At 35.8% G+C, this 27,775-nt stretch overlaps 1 protein-coding gene across 4 annotated transcripts; it reads left to right on the plus strand.

The window, feature by feature from the left end:
• Positions 1-4,939: 4,939 nt before the first annotated feature.
• Argk1 (Arginine kinase 1) lies at positions 4,940-27,775 on the plus strand. 4 transcript variants are annotated; one of them, XM_018545298.1, is made up of 5 exons: positions 20,461-21,001; positions 22,080-22,820; positions 25,218-25,578; positions 25,741-26,115; positions 27,428-27,775. In XM_018545298.1, the coding sequence occupies exons 2-5, from the start codon at positions 22,780-22,782 to the stop codon at positions 27,773-27,775; spliced, it is 1,125 nt and encodes a 374-aa protein (XP_018400800.1). In that variant the 5' UTR covers positions 20,461-21,001; positions 22,080-22,779. The 4 variants fall into 4 exon arrangements, with proteins under 4 accessions (XP_018400801.1, XP_018400800.1, XP_018400799.1 ...); XM_018545297.1 differs by having other exon boundaries at positions 22,083-22,820; XM_018545299.1 differs by lacking the exons at positions 20,461-21,001; positions 22,080-22,820 and adding an exon at positions 4,940-5,053.

Below are 27,775 nucleotides of genomic sequence, written 5' to 3' on the forward strand. Positions count from 1 at the left end.
GACATTCTTTGTTTCTGTTTCTATTCTTTGATTGTGCGCAGCCTTAAGCTTTTAAGTTGATTGATACCGTCAAATCTTTATAACGGGATTAAGCATGAAGAAGGGAGCAAATTCTGCACTTGGCAGACGAATCGCTACGAGCGAACGCCCACCGGCCATTGGCTCCTGTCTTGAAGACGTTGAGGCTCCGTATCGTTATCCACGTTTATGACATAATAACGTCAACCGATAGGTAGAATTGTTTTCGGTAAAGTACTTGGCGCAATATCTTGGCGAAGTACTTGACGAATAAACTCCCTTCTCTCTCTCTCATTTCCCTCTCATTTCACGGACACCACGCGATCGAGGAACGAGGTCACGGTCCCGTAGTTCCACTGTCACAACTTCATTGTCCGTTTAATTCCGTTCGTCACGTGCCGCTAAAAATAATTGATTTGTAGACCGAAGTAGGTTCCGCGATAAATTTTTCCCGTGCCGAAGACATCTTATAACACGCAATCGTTACACAATTTTTCAAATTCGCGATATAAATGGAGACTATTAATTCTGAAATAACTCTTTTTAGAGGAGGAGATAGACATTTTATGTTATACAATATATTGATATACTCATATATGAACAATTTTGGACATAAATTGTATAATTTTGCTTCACAAAGTGCATAATTTACTCAAAGTTGTCTTCGAAAAGGATCTTTTAAAAATTATAGTCTCAGTATTCTCGCTACAAAAAATCCGTTATTTTTAATAATCACAGGTCTATTTTTTTCAGTTTCTGGCACAGTTTATTTTTCCTCTTTTTCTTTCCACGTTGGAGAAAATAAGAGAGGAAATGAACGATGCAAGTTCAGCCAAAAAGAACGGACCTTACGTTTTGCTGTTCGGCGATCTTTAAATGACGAATGAACCGCGAGTGCAAGTCTAATAAGGGTAACTTTATATGTTAAATTGTATTACTTCCTGGGCGGGGACTCTACGAAGGCGATCAGTCTCGACGACCGGATGCCGAGGTTTGTTCTTCGAGAGGACGGCGCGGCGCAGTGATTCTCAGTCGATTGAGCAACGACTGCAAAAATGCGGGTATAGTGCCATTCCGTACGAGTGGAGTATAATCTTGTTTAATTTCGAGAAACCGTTCGTGAACGAACGACTGCCTCGGCATTTTCAAGGTGCCAGCGCGTTCTTGGCTCGGCTTGGTTTATTTCCGCGGAAAACGAGTATAGTTGGTCCAACGAATATTAGCGGGCATTACATAACGAGAGCTTATTAGCATTGACAGTGATGGTCTCTCTCTTTTTTTTCTCTTTATCTCTCTTTAAATTTATGAGTTACGTCAGATATACATAGAACTCAATATTTTTTTATCCATACCTTACATTACCTTATTTTAATCGTTTTTACAATTTTTTTAAATAAATATTTTTATCGAATTTTGTATTTATTTATACAATAAATATTGCGGATATTTCGTTGAAATATTGTATGCACATCGTTTCACTAATCTAACGACTGACACTCAAACACGATTTATCGTTTTGTTTTTCGAACCTCCGAAATAGATGGAACAGCGATATCACGAAGCACTTTTAAAACAAATATTTGCTTCGCTCACCACAGCAGGTAGGTCTCACGTCCCCAGGGAAATCGCAGGAAACGCCATGAATGAACGCGATGTAGCGATAAATAAAATCAGTCAGACTTTTACAAAAATATCAGTATAATTTCGATTTGCAAAAATTAAAATGCAGAAAATCAAAATTGAAATTACTGTTTGTTTACTTTGTGTTTTAATTTAATAATCACTTTTTATGTATATATGTCTTCGCAATGAAAAGAATATCCAATTAAATGCATGCATATCAAAGCGGGATTCGCATTGCGTCGCTTTTTAATCTTTCTCTACACACATTTCACTTTAATTGTCTACATTGAATACCTTGAGGTAATTAAGTCTGCAATTAAAATCTCGTCAGAGCGAGATCTACATGGGATTAATTGCGGGAGACAAAGTTTCGTCTTCTCGTGGCTCTATTTGCGAAAACTTCTTTAATTAATATTACAACCATTAAATTCGCTCCCGAGGAAAGATCCACTTCAGAGGGGGACATCCCGCGTAAGGGTTCATCGCAAAATAGCCCGTTGATGAAACGATTATCGCATATATAGGAATAGGAAGGGAGCGTTATACATGAAAGGTTCTCGGTGATGAGAGAGAGGAGAGTTTGAATCCTCTGGATATTCTTATTAGCACACGAGAGGGAGGAGGATAGGGTAGGTAGGTAGGTAGGTATGTGGGTAGTAGTTTAGTATTGATCTACCCACGAGCGACCTTTAGTCGCCCCTCTGCTATTCCGCGGGGGTGGAAACGGGGGTCCTCTGGCTGGCGCGACCTAGAGCAACCCGAGCGGGTGCACAGCTGATTTCGTAACGGCACTTCTTCCTCCCCTTGGAATCCAACCGTTCTCCGGAAACCACCGGCTGACCCATATATCCTGACAATATCGGAACGACGGAACGTGAAACCGCGGGATCGGGCCGAACCGATTCGAACAGATGCTACCGAGGCGTTTCACGTACGGCGGTTTAAAATAGCGTGGAGGAAGTTACGAAAATTATCGTTGAATCAAAGAAAAGATCGCTTAAATGAAACAATTTTAAAGCAGCGAACTCAAGAATTTTTCAACTTGATAAATGAATTGAATTTTGAAATCGTAATATTAGCGGAAAGCCACATAAGATTCACAAAATCACAAGACATTATTCATGGGTTTGAGAATTTATATCTTTTATGCAAAAGTAAAATTTATTTAATTATTTTGGAGATTATATAGCGTATAACAGGAAGAGTCCATAAAGAGAGCGTTGAGATTTATCAAATTTCTAAAATAAATTAATTATATACTTAAAAAAGTATCTCCTGAAAGTGTTTAAGGTGTTCTTTGTAAATAAAAGCATATTTTTTGAGATAAAATAATAAATACTATATATATATTTTTTTTCTGTTAATTTATATTTTAAATATATGTGTTTAATCATATTTATAAATTAGATATGTCTAAAAAATTAGGTGTAACAATCTCGTCACGTAATCAATCACAAAGAGTGAAATTCTAGTGCATTCAATGAGGTGGAGCTCGTAAACTCAACTATCAATGTGATCGCTAGACTGGACCCTGGCCTTGATACATACTGAAGAGTGTCCATCGCTTTATCTCCTCGATCGACGATAAAGAACAAACGATCGTGTCATTGACATTTTTATAGATTTGTACATACGTATATTGAGTTAAAAATTCCTAGTGTGTATTCCTAATGTTCCATTCTATAGGCATCGAGCGTCAAATGTGTATTTTTATATTCTTACATTATATTTATAGTATCTTAAAATTATAACTTGTATATTTGGAATAAAATAAAATAAAATTTTATTTTATGATATTCAGTTTCCGCGTTTCTTCATTAATTAATTTATTCGTCTTTTTTTATTATCATAGATAGAATGTCAAAGTTTCCAATCATTCTACGGTTTTTGCATAAATCTATTCAGAAATAATGACAATATTTCTCGAAATACAGTAAAGTATCATGTTTAATAACGATTCGCTAACAATCTGCCAGTTGTCAGCTTTGGTCTCGATATTATTTGGGTTCCTTGGATCAGGTTGCATTGATATAAAATTAACTTTAATCTCAATTCAATGTAATCTTTATCTTTTTCTAAGAATTCGAATTCTGAGAATGAGAAAAGCAAATGCTAAACAGTAAGTTAAACCGAGATTAAAGTTAATCTTACATTGCATTGGTGAAACCAGACCTCAGACGCGAAGAATTCACAAGTTGTCTCAACTTGCTCGCAACAGTTTCGAATCATCGTCCTCGCAAGAAACGTTTTATTGAGCGAAACAGGCCGTAATTAAACCGTGCAAGATCAGGACTGGCATGCCGGGTGCGGTAAGATCTCAATGTTGTCTCGACGCGAATGGCATCGAGACCAAATCTGACGGCTAGCAAGCCGATGGTAAATGATTATTGAATACAATAGTCTTTATTTTAAAGAATATAATTGTTGTTTCTAAATAAATTTATATACTTATTTTGTATCACATAAGAACATACTTTTATATTTAAAAATTGTTTTTGCGTATAAAAACCAAGGGACGATTCAGAATTTTTTTGACAAGTTAGTGTGTGTGATTATACACGTGTTAAGATATTTGTATTTTTTATTTTAAATATATGTAATTCTATACACGCATGTGTATGTCTAATAAAGCTTCAAAATTCTAGTAGTTTGTTCGATATAATATGTATCTTAATTTTAAATAAATATTATATTTCACAATTAATTATTATTTAAATAAATTACCCAGGAGAAGGAACAGAATAATATTTATATCTCGCTTTGTATACATTTTAAAATTAGGTATTTTTATTAGGAGATAGGAGATATTTGTGGTCTCTTTTTTTCGCTTTATACTTTCTTTCGATTTTTATTTCTTTTCTCTTAATTCTTTCTCCATTCACACTTATCACGTAGATTTAATTCTATTTCTTAGTAGAGAAAATTATACCTTGTGCACTGAGAGAGAAACAGAACAGAGATCAAGTCGAAAGATCGCGACGAAAGAGAAGGTCGAATGAGAAGAGGGAAGGACGATTCATCAAAGATTCCATCCTTCTTCGCGTGCGACATAAAACGCGCTACGCTCTCGCGTGGCAAATTCCGCAACGGATGCTGCAGGCAGCTGCTAGAGACCGGAAGAAGTCCAGGTAGCAACCGAAAACTTTTCTCCGCGGAAATAGCGGAACGACGGAACTGGACGAAGGTGCGGGGAACGCGGGGTGGGGGTCGCGTACGGCGCGGCGATTGGCCGAGCCGAGAGGAGAGGCACTCGCGACGGCGAGCGGATTCCGCGCCGCGCTGTGGCCGCCGCGCCGCGCGCCACTTCGTTTCCGACTCGCGCCACGTACGTGTCGCCGTTCAAGGTGCGCCATCCGATTGCCTTCCGATCTCTCGTCGCCGTCGCTTCTCGTCGTTCCTCGCGCATCTCCAGGTGAGTCATAGGGATTACCCCAGTGGGGCCAGTTCTACTCGGCCGCCGTTTCACGTGTTACGCTAATCCGGAACCTTCAGCGTGCGCGATCGCGATCCGTAGATCCGGTCGAGTCCCCCTGAGTTCTTTGCCTCTGATTATATCACTGATTGGTTAATTCCTTTCCGCCCGTGAATTTCCCGTCGTAGGTACCGAGTTTCACCAACGGTTTCTGTTATTTCAGGCCTTTATTCTGTACTCTAACAAAAGATGTTATTACACTCTCTGTTAGACATGTATGTTGTGTGAGAGGTATATATGGTAAATAAAAGCGATGATATAACGATGTTACTGCCATTAGTGGTTACAGAATAGGGGTCTTAAAGAGAGGTGACAATGAGGTTTTAAGGCGTAAAACTTCAGTCTGGAGAAATTGTCCAATCAGATTGTTCTTACGTTCGACTGTGATTGGTCAATTTCTTCGGATTTGGGGCCTTCAACTTTACGTCGTAAAATTTCATTGTTAGCTTATTAACTTCTCACGTCGGTCGAAGCATCGCGTGCGATTCAACCTAGATAGACGATCGTAACGCTCCCGAGCAGGGAGAACCGAGCGTGGTTTCGCCCTGCATAATGCGTATACCGGTTTTGCCGGCACGGTCCGTTCAGCGGGTGTCCTTCCCGCTGAATCGCGCAGCGTCCTATTGGATTGGACCGAGGTTAGGATCGTCCGATAGCGGAGATCGAAATACGATACTCTGTCAATTTGATACTCGATAATACTTATTTATTTAGCTAGAAACAACGAGCGTGTTATAATAACGCTCGTCGTGTTTCTAGTTAAATAAATATTATCGAATATCATTTTTTTTTTTTTTCTCGTGGCGTCGAAGATTGAACTCGCCGTGGATTGTATCTGTTTCGATCTTTTGTTTCGACCAACTGAATGCATTACTTGATCTCGAGGGATCAGGAGGGAATACACAGACCTTTACATTAATTCTAACGCAATAAATGTAATAAGCTAAGGCTTAAGTCGAAAGAAATTAATTATAGTCGATTATTCTTTTTATATTTATGTGACTGTGATTGGCCAATATTTTACGGTTTGAAGCTTACTGCACCTATTGTGTTTCGGGACTTATTTTTCACATATTCGCGGATTGTGATTGTTTTTACAGTCTCTTAAAGTAAAATTGTGGACCTAGACTAATATATAATGCATAAAAGAATCAAAATCTTTCATTTTATGAAAGAAAAGACTCTAATTGGTCAATTCTTTTATGGGCTCTACAATAAGCCATTATCTAAGCTTCAATTAAGCCGTAAAAAATTGACCAATCATAGTTGATTATTCTTCTCACATTCGATTGTGATTGGTCAATTTCTTACGGCTTAAGTAATGACTTGTGGAAAACCCATTATGCTTTATGCATATTACGTGTTATGCAAAGGTTTGTGTTTCGGTCTATTCTCTCAGGATCTCCATCACGAGACTCTTTTTTTCTTTTTGTCATGCCGAGATCGATCCGCTTGAAGTTACCGCTTGGTAACAACTTGAGATGAAATTTGGGAATAAAGGCGTTTACGTAATAGCATAAGAATGACAATCGATAAGACGCAACGTCGGCGGCGTAACTCGAAAATTGCTGCTTAGCTCTCGTTTCAGTATATTGATCGAAGAGTTTACTTTCTTTTTTGCTCTTTAAGATCCGTGCGAGGGAAAACCGTTTCGTAAATTTGTTTTCGATGTATCACGATTTTCCGATGTGGAATTTCTTCTTTTGATTGGAACTGTTTTCATATACCTCAAAGAAAATATGGACTAAAATTAAAAAATTCATAAATACAACGATAACTCTAAGCCACTCTGATCCATTTTTATCAAAGTAGATTAACTTTAATCTTAGTTTTACTTTAATTCTATCTTTTTCTCTGTACCTGAGAAAAAATATTTAATAAATTTTAATAAATATATTTCTTTGAGTGGTCCTTCCTGTATATAGCGGAATATTTACTAAATATATAAACACATATTTATTAAATTCAACAAATGAGAAGTAAGAAACACTGGCTGTAATAGTCAAAGCCGTCAAAGCTATGTCTTTTAATACCTAACTAATTAAATGTGAATTAATATACTATATATAGTATGTACATCATATTTGTAATCATAAACACTGCGCGCCGAAATTTTTCCGGACTTGAAAACGCAGTTGAATGTGACTACAAATATGGTATATATGCATGTAAATATATAGTATATATTCACATTTAATTAGTTAAGCATTAAAAGACTTCAACTTTGATTGTTATGGCCAGTATTTCCTACTTCCTAATTGTGGAGTTTCAAATGTACCAAAATAATATTCTTATTGTACTACATATTTGTTATAGACAGAAGAACAATTAGTTTGATTGTGTGAAAACTATTATTTTTGTTATTTATTTAAATATTTATTTACCCTAAGTAAATATTTTGCTAGAATCATTAAAAAAGAAATTTATTAAAATTTATTTAATTTTTTTCTCAATATAGTAGTTATAGAAATTAGAAAAAGATAAAGAATAAACTTGAGATTAAAGTTTACCTTCCGTTTGTAACTGGATCTCTTTTGTTCAGTCCAAGTTACAATATTTTCTACTGTTCTAGATATTTAAAAAATAAAAAATTTTAGGTAACAACATTTTAACATTTCTACCAAATAATTTTTTTAAGTTAAACGGTAAAACCTTTATTTAATAAATATTTAAAGGTTGAGTTTTAGAATGAAATATTGCTCGTGCTAAAAAAAGACCCAGATTGCAGGAGAGTTTCTACATTAATAGAAATGGATAAGAATAGCCTCGAGCTATTGTTGTATCTATGAATTTTTTCTGGGTTTTATTTTGATCCCCATATTTTCCTTTTAAATAATTAATGTAAAGACAATTTTAACCGAAAGAAGAAATTTTGCAGATTAAAGTTAAAATCTATATTGATAGAAATGGATACTTGTGGCGAAATCTCAACGTTAAAACTGTTTATTTACTTTCGATAAACGCAAAATCCGTAATGCGAATTGCATAACGTGTTTTATCGAGAAACGCCCGCGATCTCTCGATTGGCCGAGTGATCGCGATGCCGTTGTTTCTTGACAATGATAGAGAAATATTATGCGGTTCTTTTCATATCGTTCCATGGTGACTGGGCGTCGTTTACCAACAACCAAGATTCCAAGAAATAACAACACGATTTAGACACGCATGACGATAAGTCTGCATCATTCGCGATCGTCACGCATGGAATCGTGGCAACAATCTAGAATTATAATGGAAACTTCTGGACTGGGAAAATAAATTGTGATTTCGCGTATAATTTCCATCAATTTTTCACGCGCGCGAGCGCGAAATTTTTTTATTTTTTAATTGTACGTGCAGTTCAATATTTAACTTTATATCGTATTTATTTATTTGTAATTATATATCTTTTAGTATTTTCAAATTTATATTTGCACCGTACTTTAATTTTTGTTTTACTGGTATACTTTTGAACAGAATACCTAGCATTTCTTGATTTGATACTGTTGGATGTTTTTGTCATGCATCTATAAGCTTATTCGAGGGCGACTCGTTTTGTGACGCTATGCTGGCGAGTTAACTCGACAGCTCGCCGACCCATCATCATGGCTAATATTATAAATTAGCGACGCGCAAACATTTAGACGAAGGCAGTTCGCAGTCGTTAAACGAACTATGCGCGACGTTACGTCAATCGCTTACAACTAAAAAAGAAGTCGCGACACTTGAGCTATATTTGTCGTTAAAGGATATATCGATGCTTAAAATGTATAAAGTTACAAAAATATACGGATCGATCATACACACGCGTCATATTTTGTTATTGCATCATCTATACGCTCTCAACCGGAAGTTGCGCGCGAAGTGTGTATGTATGTTTCTCGCACGACGTCTTAAAGAAAATTAATAATTATTATAAACGATTGAAGAATTTGCAACAGGATTAATCCATTTTGTACACTAAGAAAAAATGTACTAAATTTTAATAAATATTTAAACAATACCAGTTGAATCACATATTTAGAGTAAATAAATATTTACTCAATACAAAAATAGTCAAATTACTTATCAAATAAATATCCTTATATTTTTAGTTGATACTGTTCGATTCATCAATATTCTATTTTTTTATTGTAAAAGTAAATTAACTCTAAAATTAAAGTGGATTACATCTTATATATTGATATTTTTCCGTTATTTTAACTTCAATTTATTTGCTATGTTTCTACAAAATGTAGGTTAGTCCTCTGTTGTAGCAAGTTCTTCAATGAAGTATTAAATGAATATTAAATGGAATTTTTATCTCTATTTCTCTCACGTTCGGAAGATATTTTTCTGATCACGGCGCCTCCCACTTCCGGTTGATGATCGATATCGATCTCGCCATCCCGTTGTTCGATCAGGATTGTTTGGCACGCTAATCGAACATGCAAATTGTTAGGCGCGTTACGGCGAATTTCCGCTTGAAAGTGCATTGACAGATCGAGCCGTCCATGTATAGATCCGCGCAAGAATGGTAGGGCAATTACATAAGTTCAGATGCTCGTGGTTGATAAATCCAACTATTTTATATGCAGGGGACTTTTCAAATTAATCAGAAACGAAAACTTACATGCCATGAGAACACGTTCTTTATTATATTAATTCTTTCTATATTAAAAGTACATTGATTAATTGAGAGTATATAATTAAATTAATCATTCAAAAACTAATAATTATAATAAAATTTGATTAAATATAAAAAACTTAATGTAATGTTTTAAAAATACATAAAGTATATAAAACTTAATGTAGTTTTTCGTATCACGTACATTACGTACGTAACTGCAGTGATAGTTAAAAATATATGTCTATGGATTTCGAGCATTTATATTACACAGAGCTTTATATATGCCCGTTCAGAAATGACCACATTCGCGATGGCTTGATTTTTCTCATCGATCGGCCGCGTTCCTTCGAGTAATTCTAGGCGAGATTTATACGTACGAGATACGTGAAACTCTATTGTGCACATGTTCGATTTAACAACACAACGCATTGTTACTGGTATTGTATACATACTTGAAACTATAAGAAAGTAATATAGTAATTTTATTCTTAGCACACTGGTAAATATAATATTAAAAATATATATTTTAAATAAAAATGTTGGAATTTACATTTAAATCTTTATTAGCGTTAGGTACTTAATCGCATTTAACACTTATATTCTTTAAGAGATTCGTAATTATTCGTGTAATTTGTATAATTTTGTTTAAATGATTATATATAATAATTTCAATAATTGTATAATTTAATTTGCATGTATAAACAAATGGGTTTGTATTGCTATTATAAATGACGCAAAGATTTGTCTCAAATTTGTATTTATTATTAAAGAATATTCAATGAAATGTTGAATAGAGCATTTTATATTTATTAATATTCGTATTAAAACTGCGATAACGCGAATGTTGTAATCTGTGGTTCCTGTGGCGAAAGGTATTTGCATCATCTTTTTACCTCTTGCGTGTTAGTCGAGTTGCAGGCAAGCGCATTATCGAGTGACGTGTTTCTCGATTCTTTAAGGCCAGATGTGGCTTGCCTCCTACTCGTACATTACTGGCTTTTATATACCTGACACACTGACGTGCCTACAGAGTGCTCGGCGAGAAGCGTAAAAGATCTGTTTCGTGAGTACACACGTCAGTCATAAATCTTTGACGCAAACTTGAAAGAGTTTAGCACGAAGTCATCTTACTTTTAAATTTGATTTTTTACCTCGATTTAATTAGCGATTAATTAGCTGCATTGGCATATTCAGTATAATCAATTGTGATTAAGCTTCATAATCACAATTATCGATACTTGATATCATAACTACTTTAAGCGTTGTGTTTTTCAATTGGTGTAATTCCGAAAATTAAACAAGTCGCGTCAAATTTATTTGTCGGAATACATTTTTGCACGAAATATAAATACAAAGATTCTTTTTATTATCAACGAATTTCTTATATTATTTTTATTCAAAATTATGTAGATTATTTTTTTTTATTAAACACAATTTTTTTTTAGTTCTATTGAATATTAAATATAGATTTGAAATATATATTTGAATTGTTTATTTAAATCAGGTTTATAATATCTCGAGTATCAGAGCGATGTTTTTTATAACGTAAGCAATATATCGTATATAAATGTATGATCACGTTGAAGCGTTTATTTATAATTTCTTACGGTGTAACTGTATAAGTAACATACACGATGTGAGATACGGTAAGGGCAAACGCTTATCGCCAGGATTACTCGGGATTATTCGAAATTATTCGACAATATTATACTCTGGCCCGTAAAATTAGGCGTCGTAAACGTTATCGTGTTTGTCATTAATTACGTGACGGCATTATCAACGTGTCAGATCTTATAGTTCCTTGTAAAATTCACAAGTTTCTAATTAGGCACGAGGTGCAGGTGCAGTTAATTACTGATTTAAAATTCAAGATGTCTTACACCTGTGCTTTGCATCTATCGGATTAAACGGAATACTTCGTTAGATGTGTTTTATAACGTAAGGAGAAAGAATGGAAAGCAGAAAAGTGTCGTTGACTACATTCCGTTTTATATCAGCGATGAATATCGAAATTGTTGATTAGAAAAATTGATCAGTAAGTTAAATAATTTCGTTACCCTGTCAATGGTCTCCCTTTATACCTTGGTATTATTGATGAAAACTGGATGGATAGGACACGCGGTAATATTGGTGCTTGGCGCGAGATTGTCCGGGTATAAAGTCGCCGAATAATTTATAACGATTCATTTCGTTTCTAGTTTTACGCATGAGGTGTGGCCTTGACATTACGATAGAATCAACAATAGAATCTGCAGTAGAATTGGAAATCCGTTTAAGTAGTCCAATATTGCGATTCGTATACAATTGTATTTAAACAAAATTATTTGTTTGAATAAAATTGAATTTTTAATTGAGATAAATTTAGTTTTTACAGAGACAATTGATTTATGTCCACTTCTATCGATGTAGATTAAAGTTTAATCTCGATTTAATTTACTCGTTATTTATTTTTTTTTTTAATACTTAAGATCGAAAAAATAAGAAGAGTAAGTGAAAAACCAAGATTATTAAATTAATTTGCGCAAATGGAAACGGGTTAGATATTAGGATTAGTTTTTGTATGCCTTTCGAAATATGAGCGCTCGCGAGATTCGTGCTTTCATAGATTCTTTGCAGCTTCTTCTTATTTCGCAATGTCACGATCCGCGAGATAGAATTGCACTTCATTCAAGTGCAACGGACACGATCTCTCTGGGAAGAGGGGCGTTTGTCCAGAAATAAATTGGTTTGTCCGTGGCCAGTAGAAGTCGGCGTTGTTTACGATCTCAATTTGTAGCTTTGCGTGTACACGCCGGATTTAGAGTGCCAGGTTTCCATATTGCATAACGGTCGCGCCGCGATTGCCAACTGTTAAGCCGTCGCTGTCTCTCCCGCCGTCTCATTAACGTTGCATTGTAAAACTTTATTCAACAAGTGTTCCACGGCAAAAACCGAAATTTATCAAGTATTGAAAAAAAGATGTGTAATAAAAAATTTAAAAACGTTATATATTTTTTTAAATTTAAATAGAGATAATATTTTATTAATAATACGCTTCACAGGTTATATACTTCCCATTTACAATAAAAGACATCATGGTTCAAAAATACCTTGCTTGTTTTTACATTAATTTAAAATGATGAAATGTATTTACATTTTAGGCCAAAGTTTACGAACGCATTATAAAAATTGACATTGTTGAGATACTTATTCACAAATATCCGTAATAATTTATTTTTTAACGATAAAATTTAGGTACGATAACTGTTCTGAAGAATTATTGTAAAAAAAGACACATTTTTTTTCATCTATGATCCATTCCGTATTTTTTTTAAATCGCATTTTTTCTATGCTTTTTTTTCCTTTTAATTCTTAATAGACAAGCCTTTTCGTTGCAAAAGTTTTTTCGAAGAAATTACACTTTTCCCACTTTATTCTATCCAAAGATTGGCATCTATTCTTCCATTTATTGCACTGTTAAAAATAAAATATTAATTTTAACTAAAAAAGACGTATAACGAAATCCTTGAGGTGTGCAAAAATACTAATTTTAATATTTTTGCATGTCTCAGGAAGTTCATTATACTTATCTTTAAGTTAAAATTAACATTTTATTTTTAAGTGTAAAAGTTGAGAACACCTTGTGCGTTAATTATTAGAATGTAGATCGCTTTTATCGGTCGAGTTGTCGCATTTTTCTTGAGGAGTTGCGACAAGTCGTCGACAGATAGCGTAATGTTGCAGAGAGCCGCTTGCGCGAATGCATGGATCAATAGATGCATCTCTCGCAGTGGATCCAAGAGAGAATCCCGGGAGAGAGATGCCTCCTTCCTTCCTGAAGGGCGAGCTTACGTCAATCCCAAGTTCATAGTTAGCGAAATCAATTATGCAAAATTGAAATTTTCATTTGAAGGGAACCATTAATCCCTTAATAATTTCAAATTTTAGTCTCGCAAGACGTTCCACTGACTCACCATTTATCCTTGAAACTTAATAAAAATTAGATTGCGTATTCAACTCAAAATTAAGTTCATAAAATTAGTCCCGTTTTACAAATCTCGAGAAATGCATATCTGAATTGAACCCGGGAATCATTTGTTTTCGCATAAACGATTACTTGGGTTATAATTACCTTTTTACACTCCAGTTAAAAATCTATTATTATTTAATGTTATTGATTGTCCTTCAATTTGTCAATATTTGAGACAATTTTATATATTTACTCAATATTTTCTAAAAGAAAAAAAAACATGAGAAATAAAAAAAATAGGTAGATATGGATTTTTTATCTCTTATGAAGATGTGTGATTGAGCTTTATTTTCTCGCTGCCGATGATTATCTCGAGGTAAAAACAAACGTAATCTGATTTCATTTTATTCAAGAAATTACAAATTCCATTTGCATTAAGTACTATAAACTCTGCTGTGACTTTTTTTGCTCGTTTTTGTTGTGAGAACGCATTCAACCTTCGAATTTGAAATAATAAAGATCGAATTGCATATATCCTGCCGAGAAGAAAACTCTCGAGAGTTTTTAATCCTTTAGGCTTTGCTGGTATTGATCGCGTAATTAATTTTTCGCTGGTATTCTCGCGCGCACACAATCCGTTACAGCGGCGAGACGCGTATCTTCTGTTTTTCTGTTGTACCGATTTGTCTTCTCTCACCTCACCGGGTCTCGATGGCTCGCAAGTGTGATTGCATAACATGCGAGCGTAATCTCGCGGAGGTGGGATTCTAAAAATAAAATCAAGCTGCGAGCGACAGAGCTTTTTCTCCCAGATTTTTTTTTTACGAGTAAACCGCAGTCTTGCACGTGAAACGTTTCTCATTCATGTAAAAAATTCATTTATTCAGAGTATTTATTTCCGACTCAATTAACTCTAATTGAATTTATTGAATTAATTTATCAATGTATTTTATGAAATTCTTGAACGAAATCTTAGTATCCGAGAGGATCAAAAAGAATCTAAAATCAAGTCTATAGAAATTGTTTATTTAGTAATTGTTATTCGCGAAAGAAGCATTAACGAGATAATTCAATTTATATTTATTATAAATCAACTGTATTGCGCGGAGTATTACGGAGAATTGTTCCTGCTTGTTTTTGTTCTCTTAAACTCTCTGTGCTTCCTAGAATTACTGTAGAGCGAACGCTAGGCGGGCGGATTATGCAAAGCAGATTCAAGTGGCGCGCAAATGGCGCGTTAATTCGTGCATGTTCGGCCGACATAATTTCATTGGTATTCTATGCGTCATCGCAAAGGCAGGCTCACGGTTATCACGGAAGTGTGAACGAACGTGCACTCGCTTGGAATTCGCAATAATTCAGCTTCATTCCTTCGCGGAATTAAGCGGAACTGGCCTGAAACGCTTGCATCCGGCGGCTGGACACGTCGGCGGCACTTCACGCGAATATCATACAGTATCATTCAATGACGACGAGGGAGAGTCCTATTTTCCTAACACAGTAAGAACGGTTTTACTGAAGTGTCTAAAAATTTAGCTAGATGCAGATCTGGAAGGGAAAACATTTCGTTGAAGCATCAAAATATAATTATAAACATTCAAGCTGTAGTTTATCGAGACACAAAATTTTGGCAGTATCGTCATCCTGAGTGTCTTAAACAGTTATTTTGATGGTCAACCAAATTATTTTCAGATCTGTATCTAGCTAAATTTTTAGATACTTCAACAAAACCATTCCTTTTGTAAAGAAATATTAAATGCAGAGGAAGAATATAATCTTATATTTATATAATAATTCTTATATTTATATACCGATATTAAATGATGCTAAACGCAAAAAATATGATCTAAAAAGTAATTAAGATATACCATATATAACTGTAAATCGAATAATGCATTATTAACAAGGAACAGAATAATAAATCACCATAAAAATAAAAATTAAGTATTTAAAGTATTTTTTCTGTAAGAGAGATATTTTTGGAATAAGAGAGAGATGTCGATTTTGTTGGCATGATTAAGCATTTAGCAAGTAATTAAGTTGTATTAAAGAGTAAACATCATTGTAAATATTTTATTATCATAATTATTTGTTATTTTCAAAATAGTTCTTCCTTTTTATAAGTTTTTTTTTTTTTTTATAATAATTTTAAATTGTGTACTGCAGATTTTATTAATATAATTTTATTGGTATAATCTTGGTCCAAAAAAATTGGATTTAAAGTATAAAAATTTCATGTTATGAATTAATCTCTCAGATTTAATATTTAATAGATTTAATCTCTTGAATTTAATAAACCTCATCCTAGTAATCGTGCTACATATTTTTACCTTAATATTAGGTTACGTACATTCGCGAATTCTACTACTGTTCCATTTTTGCACCAAATATATGTTGAAGTAAACATGTAAGATCGATATTACGAATTGTCACCGCGACAGCTGTATCCTCTTAAGTTCTACGCAAACATCGTGTGCAAATATCAGTCTCGCGAGATTTGCATCTCGCATAAATAACAGCGATTAATTACAAGTAGCTGCTCGCCAGCATTTAGCACCGTTGTCATTGCTTTTATCGATTTTACTGCAATCGGAGAAATTATCTTGCTTATTGATTACTTATACTGCCGGAAATTAAATAATGATAATGCAATATCAAGCACGTATGCAAAAGAAAACGATATCAAAGAATTCTTCAATATTGTTGAAATTTAAAACTGTTATTCGAAGTATGCTTATTTATTTTTTTTAAAGTAAAAGTATTAAATTAATGTTTAAAATTTAAAAGAACTAGATACATAATAAATTATATTAATATTATATATTTTACGATTATAAAAGAGAAAAAACTTGTGTACAATATTAATATTGTTTTTTTTTTTAATTTAAAGATATGAATATCTGTGATAATTTAAAGTAATTTAAACATTCCAGGAATAATTCCTGAATAATTCTTATGTAGTCTTTATCACAGTGGAAATTTGTTCAATTGCTTACGAAAGGTAATTAAGGCGATAAAAATAAGACGTTGCAACGTCTTAGTAATGTTTAATTGCTGCAAGACGTTATCGTTACTTTGCTATATTCAAATATTGACTTCGCCTTCGTGAAACGAAATAAATCATTACGTAAGGAATACGGTTATGATAAACGAAAAATATGATTAAAGTAAGACTGACTGCATCATGTAACCTGTCGTGTCACGACGAAGGTTCATCGTCATTATCTTTGATGTGGTGATTGTGAAAAATACCCCAACGAGTCATGATCGTTCCTGCCATCAAATACTCGGTGTCGCGATAATTTTATCGCGTCCGAAGATACTCGTGGAACGCGATCCCAGAACTCGAGATTGCAATCACTTACAGTTCCCGATAAGTTATATCATTTCTCTCTAAGCAACAAGATAAAGGCGAAGGAATATGAAAATGTTATTTCTCGAATTTTACTTGTGATTAATTGCCAAGTTTTTATACGTGTATATAAGAAATATTATTTATAAGTTGGAAAGTATATTTATAATTATTATAATTATTATAAATTGTAAATATATATGGATAGTACAGTAAGAGAAATTTTTTTGTATTTGTAACTATAATTGTGTCCGTCCAAAATGACTTATAACAATTGTAATTTAAATCATTCAAACTGTTTTTATGGTTATAATGACTGTAATTATAGTCATTTTCGATTGTGTCAACTATATATATTAGTTGATTGAACATAGTTATTATTACTAATAATATAAGTAGTAACAATGATAATTTTAGTAATATGTAATTATAGTTACAAATACCAAAAAGGGTTTTCTCTCGATATATAAATAATAATTAAATATTAATTAACTGTGTTAGTACAATCGTATTAGACATTTAGTGAAGCATTGATTCTGATAAAGATCTTTTTGTAAATGGTTATTGTGTATACACGTCGATGAAAATTGCATGTTGTGTTAAATTTACATCGCAGTTGCCTTTTTTATGCCGACGACACTTTGGTTGCCTTTTCATAATCCCTATGGGTCTTTTGAACGTCCTCTGAGAAGCTGAAGAGGCAAGCAGTGAAGTGGTGGACGCGAGCCACACTAACGAGTCTTTTGAATCGCCGTTTCTCGCTTCCGCTTATAATAACGATGATAATTTCGCGGAATAACATGTTTCTGCAAACGGATAAATGGAAATTAGTCACATTATTCTAATGTGTTATCGTCAAATTGCGCGCTTAGCACTAAATGTATTATTAGACAAATAATATATATGTATAATAAATCGTATAATTGAGAAAATAATATTTATTTATTATAAGCACAGTAAAAAATAATTTACAATAAACTGGACGATAACGAAGTCCTGACTTAACAGAACTGATGAGTGGATTGATAAAAGCCAATCTGATAAAACTTTAAATTGAAATCGTTTAACGTTTTCTGCTTGAATATGACGTTTGATGTTTATCTTGTACATTTCTGTTAGACAAGTGAAAGGTAGGCGTGGTTTTTTAATGGCTAATTTAATTAGAGTAATGGGCTATTGAAATTTGTAGAATAAATGTATATATAAGGTAACATACAATTTGTAGAATAAATGTATATGCAGAGGTTATAACATGGAACATTACAGTAACAACGCGATAATATGAATACGTGGCAAAAATTGCGTTCCGTGTCTCGGAAGAGCCATGATGCAATGGCGTATGCACAGCTGATTGAACAAAATGACATCTTACGGTCTGTCACACCTCCATCACACGTCCATCCGGTCTGTAATCGACAATTTTGCCACCCACCACGCACTGTTCCCGAGTGCTGCGTTGGGACTTGGGATTTAAGGCCCCGAATCATCCGGATATCCAGACGAATCGCGAATTATACAGTTCCGACAATTAAATCTGATTTTTCGGACTGGTCAAGGAAAACGAGGTCTAAGGTGATAAATAAAAGAGAAATAATTTTTCAATATTACTCAATGTTTATTTATCGATGTTTTCAATATTTATAAATTAAATTCTAAATATATAACATGCTTTAAACGGTCACATGTATAGTACTTAACAGTTCTTTATAAAAACGTTTTATAAAAACTTATTAATTAATTAAATTTTCATTTTGATGTTGAGAGAATTGAAAAATTAAATTAAAATCTAAATTTACTAAATAAAAATAAAGCAATGAAAAAATTTTCCAAAGATCGCAACTCATTAGATACATGTCAATTTGTTTACAGGTTATTATATATATATTTATTATTATTATGGAAAAAAATAGCAAAGATTTTTCTGGTTAATTTATTAATTTAGCTCTTATTAATCCTTTATCGATCCGAAAGAGTCGTTAGTCTTTTTTTTTTATGAAATTCTGTCCAATATTCAGAAAACATATCAATTATATTAAGAAAAGTAACATAAATAAGAAATATAAAATTATTCAAAAAAGAAAAAAATAATAGCATTTTAAAAATTAATTTTTGTGTCACAAATTGCTTATTTCAAATTCTGTAAAAGTAAATATTTTTACTATAGTGTTATATTACTTCTACTTGATTTGTCATTTTTCTTTGGAAAGCTTTCGATTTTACGTTATGTTACTTTTCCAGATTTTACCGATGTATTTTTAAAACACGATCCACACACATAATACAAAATTTGTAATATTACATAAAAATTGTACTCGTCACTTTTCTTACAAAAGTGCGATATAATCTCTGCAGATTCGAAGACGTGTATCCGCGAATACAAAATTGAAATAGGAAAAATTCGCAAATGTTATTGACATTACTGCGATAGATGTATTAGATTTGTGTCGTCGCGAAATTCGGTTTTACATGCGTCCGTCCAAGATCGTTGACGTCGCGTCTCTCGAGTTACTCGTAAACATATATCGTGGTTTGAGCATTCGCGCTCTAGCGATGCTATCGATTTCACGAATACGATTGCACCAGCCGTGCTAATATGCTCTCGTAACTTCGCTCGTCGCGCTCGACTAAACCGCATTTAAGTCGCCGAAGTACCGGCTACTGACATTTTCCTGCTCCATATAGGTATAAGTGGCGAGATTTTGCGTATAACGGCAGATTTCTTTCGGATATGTCCTTAATGAAATCGTGCGGTTTTCTGCAAGTTTTCATCTATTCCCAATTAATATTTATCTCATCGTTCAATTCTTTCATCAGGATGCCATAAAATTACCGCAGTTTATTAAAATAAATTAACGCGAAGTCTTTCGAAATTTTATTATGTAGACGTTCCAACAATTTCTTTGTCACTTATCTCTCGATAACGAGTCAAGTATCAAGCGAATAAGATATCGATTTTAGAAATTGTTAAGTTCTCTCGCTTGTTAAACTTTCCGCCGTGACGTGGCCTACAATGTTTCTCCGTCATCAGTACAACAGTTAAATCGTCAATATTAAACGTCGGCGTTATTCGAGGGACTTTTAACCCAGCATCAACATATTAGATTTCGATTTTGCCATTCTGCAGTCCCGACTAGCGTAATGTTATTCTCGATATTATTATTCTTTCTACTCGTACTCAATTAATATATCCCGCTGGGACGGCGCGGCGGAGCGCGAAGGGAGGACGAGCCAGAGGGGTGAACATTTTCGGGGTTTGAAAATTCACGGAGAGGGCGAACGCACCGGGTACGCACGGCGTGCGTGTGCGTGAATTTCCCCGCTCGCGACGGCGGGCCATGCTGTCGGGGTATGTGTGTGTGTGTGTGTGTGTGTGCGTGCGTGCTATCGACCGGGTATCCTCTGTGCCGCTGGACGGACGGCGGCGTGCCCCACCCTGAAGAGAGTAGGGAGCTCGGGAGCGAGCGAGAGAGAGAGAGAGAGAGAGACAAACATGTCGGCCGCCGCGCGAGTGACGGAGATAACGAAGCGAAAGAGCGAAGGAGAAAGAGAGAGAGAGAGAGAGAGAGAGAACACGGCACGCAGAATGCCGCCTCCTGCTTAGTGATAGCGTAGAGACTGTAGTGTTCACATCACACCACACACCTAACCAAAATTCTCGTTCACCATTTAAGGAAAGTTCGATATATATACACAAATATATATATATATTATATATTCGCACAAATTAGTCAGTTAGTTTCTCAAACACGCACACTACAACCACTGACCGGTAACACGCACGCCCGCACACACGTATTTATACGTATATACATATATATATAATACATATATATATATATATATATTTGTATGTATATTTTGTATTCGCGTCGCGAGACAAGCTGAAGGGCGCGCCCGGCCGAAAATCGGACGGGAGAAAAAGAGAGAGGAGAAAGGAAAGGAGGGTACTCTGCCGCGGGAAACGTGACTGAGTCTCGTCGAGAGGAATTTCCGAAAGAGGTGGTGGTGCTGCTGCTGCTTCCGTTTCGTTTCGTTTCGTCACGTTGCATCGCGTTTTCGACATCCGGCGTTTATCCCTTTCGCCCGCTCCCCGCACTTCTGGAGACACGCCGTGAACGAGACGAGGGACCTTTCACCCCCGTGTGGCGGTCGAGATTTTCCTCGTGGAGAATTTTAGAAGCTGCAGCCGGGATCTCGACGCGTTGCGTTTCGTCATTTTATGGAACTGCGGAGTGAGAGATCGATGTATAGTGGACATAAGCTCGAGCCACGTTCGCCGAGTTTTTTCCTCCCCCTCTTGGAAATCGTCCGTTGAAGCGACATTATTAGTGTAGACCTGTTACGAGCTATTAGAGTGCGTGCGACTCGATGCGACGGCCGGCTCTCGGCGAAGCGTCTCTCGTCACGTTCAAAGTGTGTGTAATTACGCGTATTATACCATCTTCGAATTATAGCGGGACGAGACCCCGCGCTCGATTGGACAAAATTACGAGCCGGAGAATGCCTGCGTGACCCTTTTTTTTTTCCCCATAATAACCGTGAGCTGAGAGTCTCCCTGATCCCTTTCGCGTTCAATTCCGTGACCGGCAATTTTTTTTGTCGTTATCTAATTGTCCAATTGTTTCATTTATCCAGTGATTCGTATTCGCTGCGCTTAATTTAAGTCATTTGAAAATTTACGGAAGTAATTTAGAGAAAGGGAGAAATCTCTATTTTTCTCGACTGCGGCGCGGTGTCGAGAGCACTTTTCTGTTTAATTTAACGAATTATTTTGGAATGTTTGAAATATCTAATGCAAATTGGCTGATAAAAAAAAAGAAAGAATCCACGTTTTCGTTTTTTTTCTTCCCGGGAATATCGCCCGCTACGGTCTCTTTATGCATTTCTCTGATAAATTCTCCAAACTTCGCCTTCCAAGACCCGCGTTTGGACCGGTTGAAAGATTCCCCTCTCTAGAGCCATCGTGGAAAATCGCGCTCGTTCCCGGGAAGTATAGCCGGCGTGTCGGTGCGCGAGCGCTGTAACGCGACGGAATTAACGCGAGAGCTAACAGGAGCACCACTACCTCGTGTATCAGTAGATCGCTCTTCGGAGAGGAGAGACACGCGGGAGCCGGAAGGGCAGCACCACCAGCAGGGTCCAGCGACAGCAGCGGCAGCCGGAAGGGCAGCGAGAGAGAGAGAGAGAGAGAGAGAGAGAGAGAGAGAGAAGAGGAGGAGGAGGAGGAGAAGGAAACGTACGGGCAGTAAATACGAGAGAAAGGTCTCTCGGCCGCGACCTTTGACCCACCGCGACCTACCACGAGCTACCACGAGCCCTTGACGTTTCGAGCCCGGGCCGAGGAGGATTCAACTCTCGTCACAGGACTCGTCATCGGGATCTTCGATCTGACGGCCGCGGGGGTGGTGCAGCGCGACTGGGAGATTGCAACAGGAGGAGGACTCGAGAAGGACACGACGATTCTCCGTCCACACCCGCGTGTCTCTCTCTCTCTCTCTTCCTCGCCGTTTCGTGCACCGGAAGCGTGCGCTTCTGTATACCTAAAACTCTGCCGCCGGATCATCGCGTGTGCGAGAAATACGTGAAAGACCCTCGGATCCTCGCGTCGTCTAAGCTCGAGCGAGATCTCCCGATTTTCTCGCTCGATCGTCGCGCGGAGAGGCTTACGCCTCTCTCTCTCTCTCTCTCTTTTTTTTTTTTCCTTTCCACCCATCTTCGACTCTCGCTCGTCAAGGGCGTCGTCTTTGTCGCCGAAGTTTCCTCGTCGTTGCAGCGACATGGGCGGATGTACTTCGAAGGATACCACGTCGGGCGACGAGTACGTATCCATGAGAAAGCGATCCTTCAATGGGATGAGAAAGACCGCTTCCTTCTCTTTCTCTCTCTTTCTCATCTATTTTGCTCTGTTTTTCCCCGTTTCTTGTTTTCTCTTCTTATAAGAGCCTTATTCGGTTTTAGAGATACATTAACATTTTGTTTTATTTTTTAAGTAAATCTCAATTGCGACTTGTTTATAGGTCTCTTCTCTTTAGCTAAACTTCTTGCACCTTATATCTTATAGAAAAAAAGAAACCGTGTGAAAAATTCAGTTGAAAAGAACAAACCTTTCATCTATTGAAGTAAGATACTTTAAATTATTATTTGTAATAATGTATACTGGGTGTGCCAATTATTTTTTATGTGTTTATGGGAATTTTTGTATATGTGTATAAAAGGAGTTTAAAAGGAAGGAGGGAGTTTAAGAAAGAATCCATCTGACGTTTTATTCACACACGAAAGTCTTAATAAAGATCTGAATAGTCGAATATGACGATGTGAGCAACTTTCTGAGTTCCCGCTTCTTTTCTCCTTAATTGTGTCTAACAAACCTTGCCAGGCTGTGCTGGTCTCTTGGGTCTTTTTGACGTCTACGGATTTTTGCGCGATGGTTTAACGCGACATCAATGCCCGCCTCGTATGTGTTCCGCGTAAGAGGATCTCGCATGAGCTAGACTGTCTCGTCTCGTCTCTCTTCATTCTCGAATCGACGCGACGATCGACGCATAATTGTGTTTCGACGAGCGATGGGCGGGGTATGCTCGTCGCTGGGTATATGCGAGTCTGCGGACGACCAACAAACTGCCCAACAAACCGTCCAACAAACCGTCCAACAAACCGAGAACGTCAATGACGACGACGACGACGACGACGTGTATGTATGCTCATTCAGCATTCGACCCTAGGATGCACTCCGCGAACTGCGTTCCTTTCGAACGGATTGTCAGAGTTGTTAGTCTATTTCTTACAACGTTGGAGGCATAAACGAATTTCCCTATCAGGAAACTGTTATGAACAGATCGTTCTTTCGTGAACTCTCATTTTTAAAAAAATTATGTAATTGACATTGAAGGGGAATTGATATTAATTTTTTAAAATTAAACAATTGAACCAGATTGATGCTTCAAAAAAAAAAAAAAAAAAAGGAATGTTTAAACTTAAAGAGAAAGGATTGTACAAATACTACACTGAGCCACACTTACTCGCGTCGTGCAGTAATTTTGAACTTGCAGTGCATCCTAGAGTTGGCAGATGCAAGTGCACCGCGTATCAACAACGAGGCACACGCTGCACCAAAGAAACTTTAGAAGCATACCTGAAATATAGATATCAAGTATATAAGAAATAAAAAAATATATATGTATAAGAGCAATGACGCGTCGTTGAACAAAATCGACGGAACACCACGTGGACGGTTCAAGTCAGAATTATCCGATTTAATCGGATTAACACCAGGTATTCAGACGCGACAGATGTTAAAATACTTTGCACCCGCAATTAAACAATATAGTATACAAATGCAACTGGCTCTCTACGTACTTATTTGCAGCAAGCATTCTTAATGCGTATCTTCTTGATGTTCTGCACGCTGTAAAGAGTAAGGCGAATAATGTCAATTGAAGGATTAATTTTGTGAATTAGGAGAATTAATCCTAAATTAATCTTAAAATTAAATGGAGAAAATTAAGCGCAAATTAATTCTTCAACTAAAGTTGTTGAATAAGCAAAATTAAACAGATTTGTGACTTTTGGTTTTCGTTTGCTAGTTAATTTGTAGTCAGGCTTAATCTGATGGTAATGTAAAAATTGTATTCTTCTATCTACATAGTTAATCACACTAAACTGAAGGTTTTGTAGTGAATAACTTTTATGCCCTTTTATATTCATAGTCAGATCTTATACTTAAGGTTCCTTAAATTTATCTTTAGATGCTCAGTAGCCAATAAAATAATTCGTAGAGCATCCGAAGATAAACTTAAGGAAGTCTTAAATATAAGGCCTGACTATATGAATATGGGCATTAAAGTTACTTACAAAACTATGATATTAGTAGTTTATTGATTAATTATTAATTATAGTTAGAAAATCACAATTTTTACATTATTAAGTTAAGTGAAGTGAAGTCTAAACCACAAATTAATTAAATAATGAAAACTTAGTCCAAACAACAAAAAGTGTCTAAAATTGGGTTGCATAAAACGTTTTTTTGCATCTAAAAGACGATTTAAAGACGTTTTATGTCACAAATTTTTCGACTTCGTGTTATTTCAGAGGTTTCAAACAGATTGGACTGGTTCCTTCAATTGAGTTACGAAAAATGGTTTTTTTTTTTTTTATTTCATTATTATGATGAAAAATGTTCTCATCTTTGATGTGATTCTTGAACATTTTGTTACAGTAAAAAGAGTAACAACATGGTGGACGCAGCGGTTCTGGACAAACTGGAATCCGGCTATACGAAGTTGGTCGAGTCCGACAGCAAATCGCTGCTAAAGAAACATTTAACCAAAGAGATCTTCGATCAGCTCAAGACCAGAAAGACCTCATTTGGTTCTACTCTCTTGGACGTTATTCAATCTGGTTTGGAGAATCATGATTCTGGCGTCGGTATCTACGCGCCCGACGCTGAGGCGTACACCGTCTTCGCCGAGATCTTCGATCCCATCATCGACGACTACCATGGTGGCTTCAAGACGACCGACAAGCATCCGCCCAAAGACTTCGGTGATGTCGACTACTTCGGCAATCTCGATCCCACCGTAAGTTCTTCCTACAAATTTTATTTGTTATTACAGGTTTCCTCACGTATAAAAAATAATAGTATGATTAAATCTTATAACGGTAATTATTAAATTATATAATAATTATGCAAGTAGGTAATTATATAAAATCTCGATGACATTTTTTTCTTCTTACAACAGGGTGAATATATCGTGTCGACTCGCGTGCGATGTGGTCGCTCCTTAGATGGATATCCGTTCAACCCGTGTCTGACGGAGGCGCAGTATAAGGAAATGGAAGAGAAGGTGTCCAGCACGCTGTCAGGCCTCGCCGGAGAACTGAAGGGTACTTTCTACCCGCTCACCGGCATGAGCAAGGAAGTGCAGCAGAAGCTGATCGACGATCATTTCCTCTTCAAAGAGGGCGATCGTTTCCTTCAGGCTGCGAACGCATGTCGTTTCTGGCCCACCGGACGTGGCATCTTCCATAACGACGACAAGACTTTCTTGGTCTGGTGTAACGAAGAAGATCATCTTCGCATCATTTCTATGCAGATGGGTGGTGATCTTGGACAGGTATTTACACTATGCTAAAAAATTAAAAGATCGCTTATTCTGTCTTTTAAAAATATTTACCTTAAAGAAGAATTTTCTCTTTCGTGAACAGTTAAAGTAAAAAATTGGTTTCGATATTGGATATCAATGAAAAAATTGTACAACAATCAATATGCAACTTAAAGATAAAAGAGTCCATTTTTTTTTAAGTTCTAAACTGTATTTGCATACAATTTTTAATTCACGTCATAAAACTTGCAAAGTTTGTAAAAAAATTTAAGCTTTAATGGTCTTCCATTTGTATCCATGTAGCTTTGTAAAAAGATCAGTAAAATATGTAAAAAATCAAATCATCATCTGAAATATCAATCTAAAAGAGAAATTAAAAAATTCTTTTTAAAATATCTCATGATCATTTTTTACTTTTTCTTGAAAATTACCTATTTTTGGAGGGCAGAATAAGTTATCTTTTAATTTTTCAGTATATATTGTATTTAGAAATGATAATATAAATAAGTCAGGACTCAAACACAATAAAAAGAATAAGGAAAACAATAGAAACGGAATATATCTTGTGATTTAGTTTCTGTAACAAACATTTTAATAGATTGAAATCTGTTATTCTTTACTCTCCTTTTGTCTGAATCCTAAAAATAATTTTTTCTCATTATATTATACATGAATGAAAAATTTCTTATCTTTACTAATATGGATTTTCAGTTATACGTATCAAGCATAAATGTCTAAAACATTTATGTCAACATAAATATCTAAAAAAATATCTTAATTAAGTTTTTTAAAAACCAATATAGAGAGGCAGGCAAGGGCCAAAACTAATATAGAGGGCAATGAGCCAATAAATTCGTTAAAATCTTTTAAATTAATCTAATTTATTGCGAAGAATATCACGTAATTATGGCGTTCGTCCCAGCTTCCACTACTGGACTCATCATTGTAGTGGAAGCCTACTTTAGATGCCTGGGAGAGTTATTCAATCGAGAATTTATATGAAGAGATATACGCGTGTCAAAGCATTTACGAGAATTTGCGAATATCGATAGACTGATATCTAATGGTCGACGTAGTAATATTCTTCGCAATATTTATCCAAAGTAATATATGTAGTCCCTCCAATTATCTTAAGTTTGTTTGTAATATCTTAAAAATTTTCTTTGGAACTTTTATATTTTATTTATGTGCGTAAGTGTTACGTAAAATGATATAAATGTTTGTTTCATAAAAGATCTCGTAATTGATTGACGAATTTAATTTAACATTACAATCTAATTGCTGTCTTGACATATTGAAATATTAATTAATTCGTGTGTTCTAGGTATACCGACGCTTAGTGACAGCGGTGAACGAGATTGAGAAGCGGCTACCATTCTCGCACAACGATCGCTTTGGCTTCCTGACGTTCTGCCCAACGAATCTGGGTACGACGGTGCGTGCCTCGGTGCATATCAAAGTGCCGAAACTCGCGGCAAACAAAGCCAAGCTTGAGGAGGTCGCAGCCAAGTACAATCTACAGGTGCGCGGTACTCGTGGCGAACATACCGAAGCTGAAGGCGGCATCTACGACATCTCTAATAAGCGCCGTCTCGGTTTGACCGAGTATCAGGCTGTGAAGGAGATGAACGATGGCATCGCCGAGCTCATCAAAATCGAAGCCAGCCTCTAA

This window comes from Cyphomyrmex costatus, unplaced genomic scaffold, assembly GCF_001594065.2.
Source record: "Cyphomyrmex costatus isolate MS0001 unplaced genomic scaffold, Ccosl1.0 scaffold494, whole genome shotgun sequence".
Lineage (NCBI taxonomy): Eukaryota > Metazoa > Arthropoda > Insecta > Hymenoptera > Formicidae > Cyphomyrmex > Cyphomyrmex costatus.

What these genes read in the sequence shown, in the direction of transcription:
- Argk1 (XM_018545298.1), top strand. Translation starts at nt 22,780, where the DNA reads ATGGGCGGATGTACTTCGAAGGATACCACGTCGGGCGACGA. An exon ending in TCGGCAATCTCGATCCCACC is followed by an intron (nt 25,579 to 25,740) that starts GTAAGTTCTTCC and finishes TTCTTACAACAG; the next exon opens with GGTGAATATATCGTGTCGAC. An exon ending in TGGGTGGTGATCTTGGACAG is followed by an intron (nt 26,116 to 27,427) that starts GTATTTACACTA and finishes CGTGTGTTCTAG; the next exon opens with GTATACCGACGCTTAGTGAC.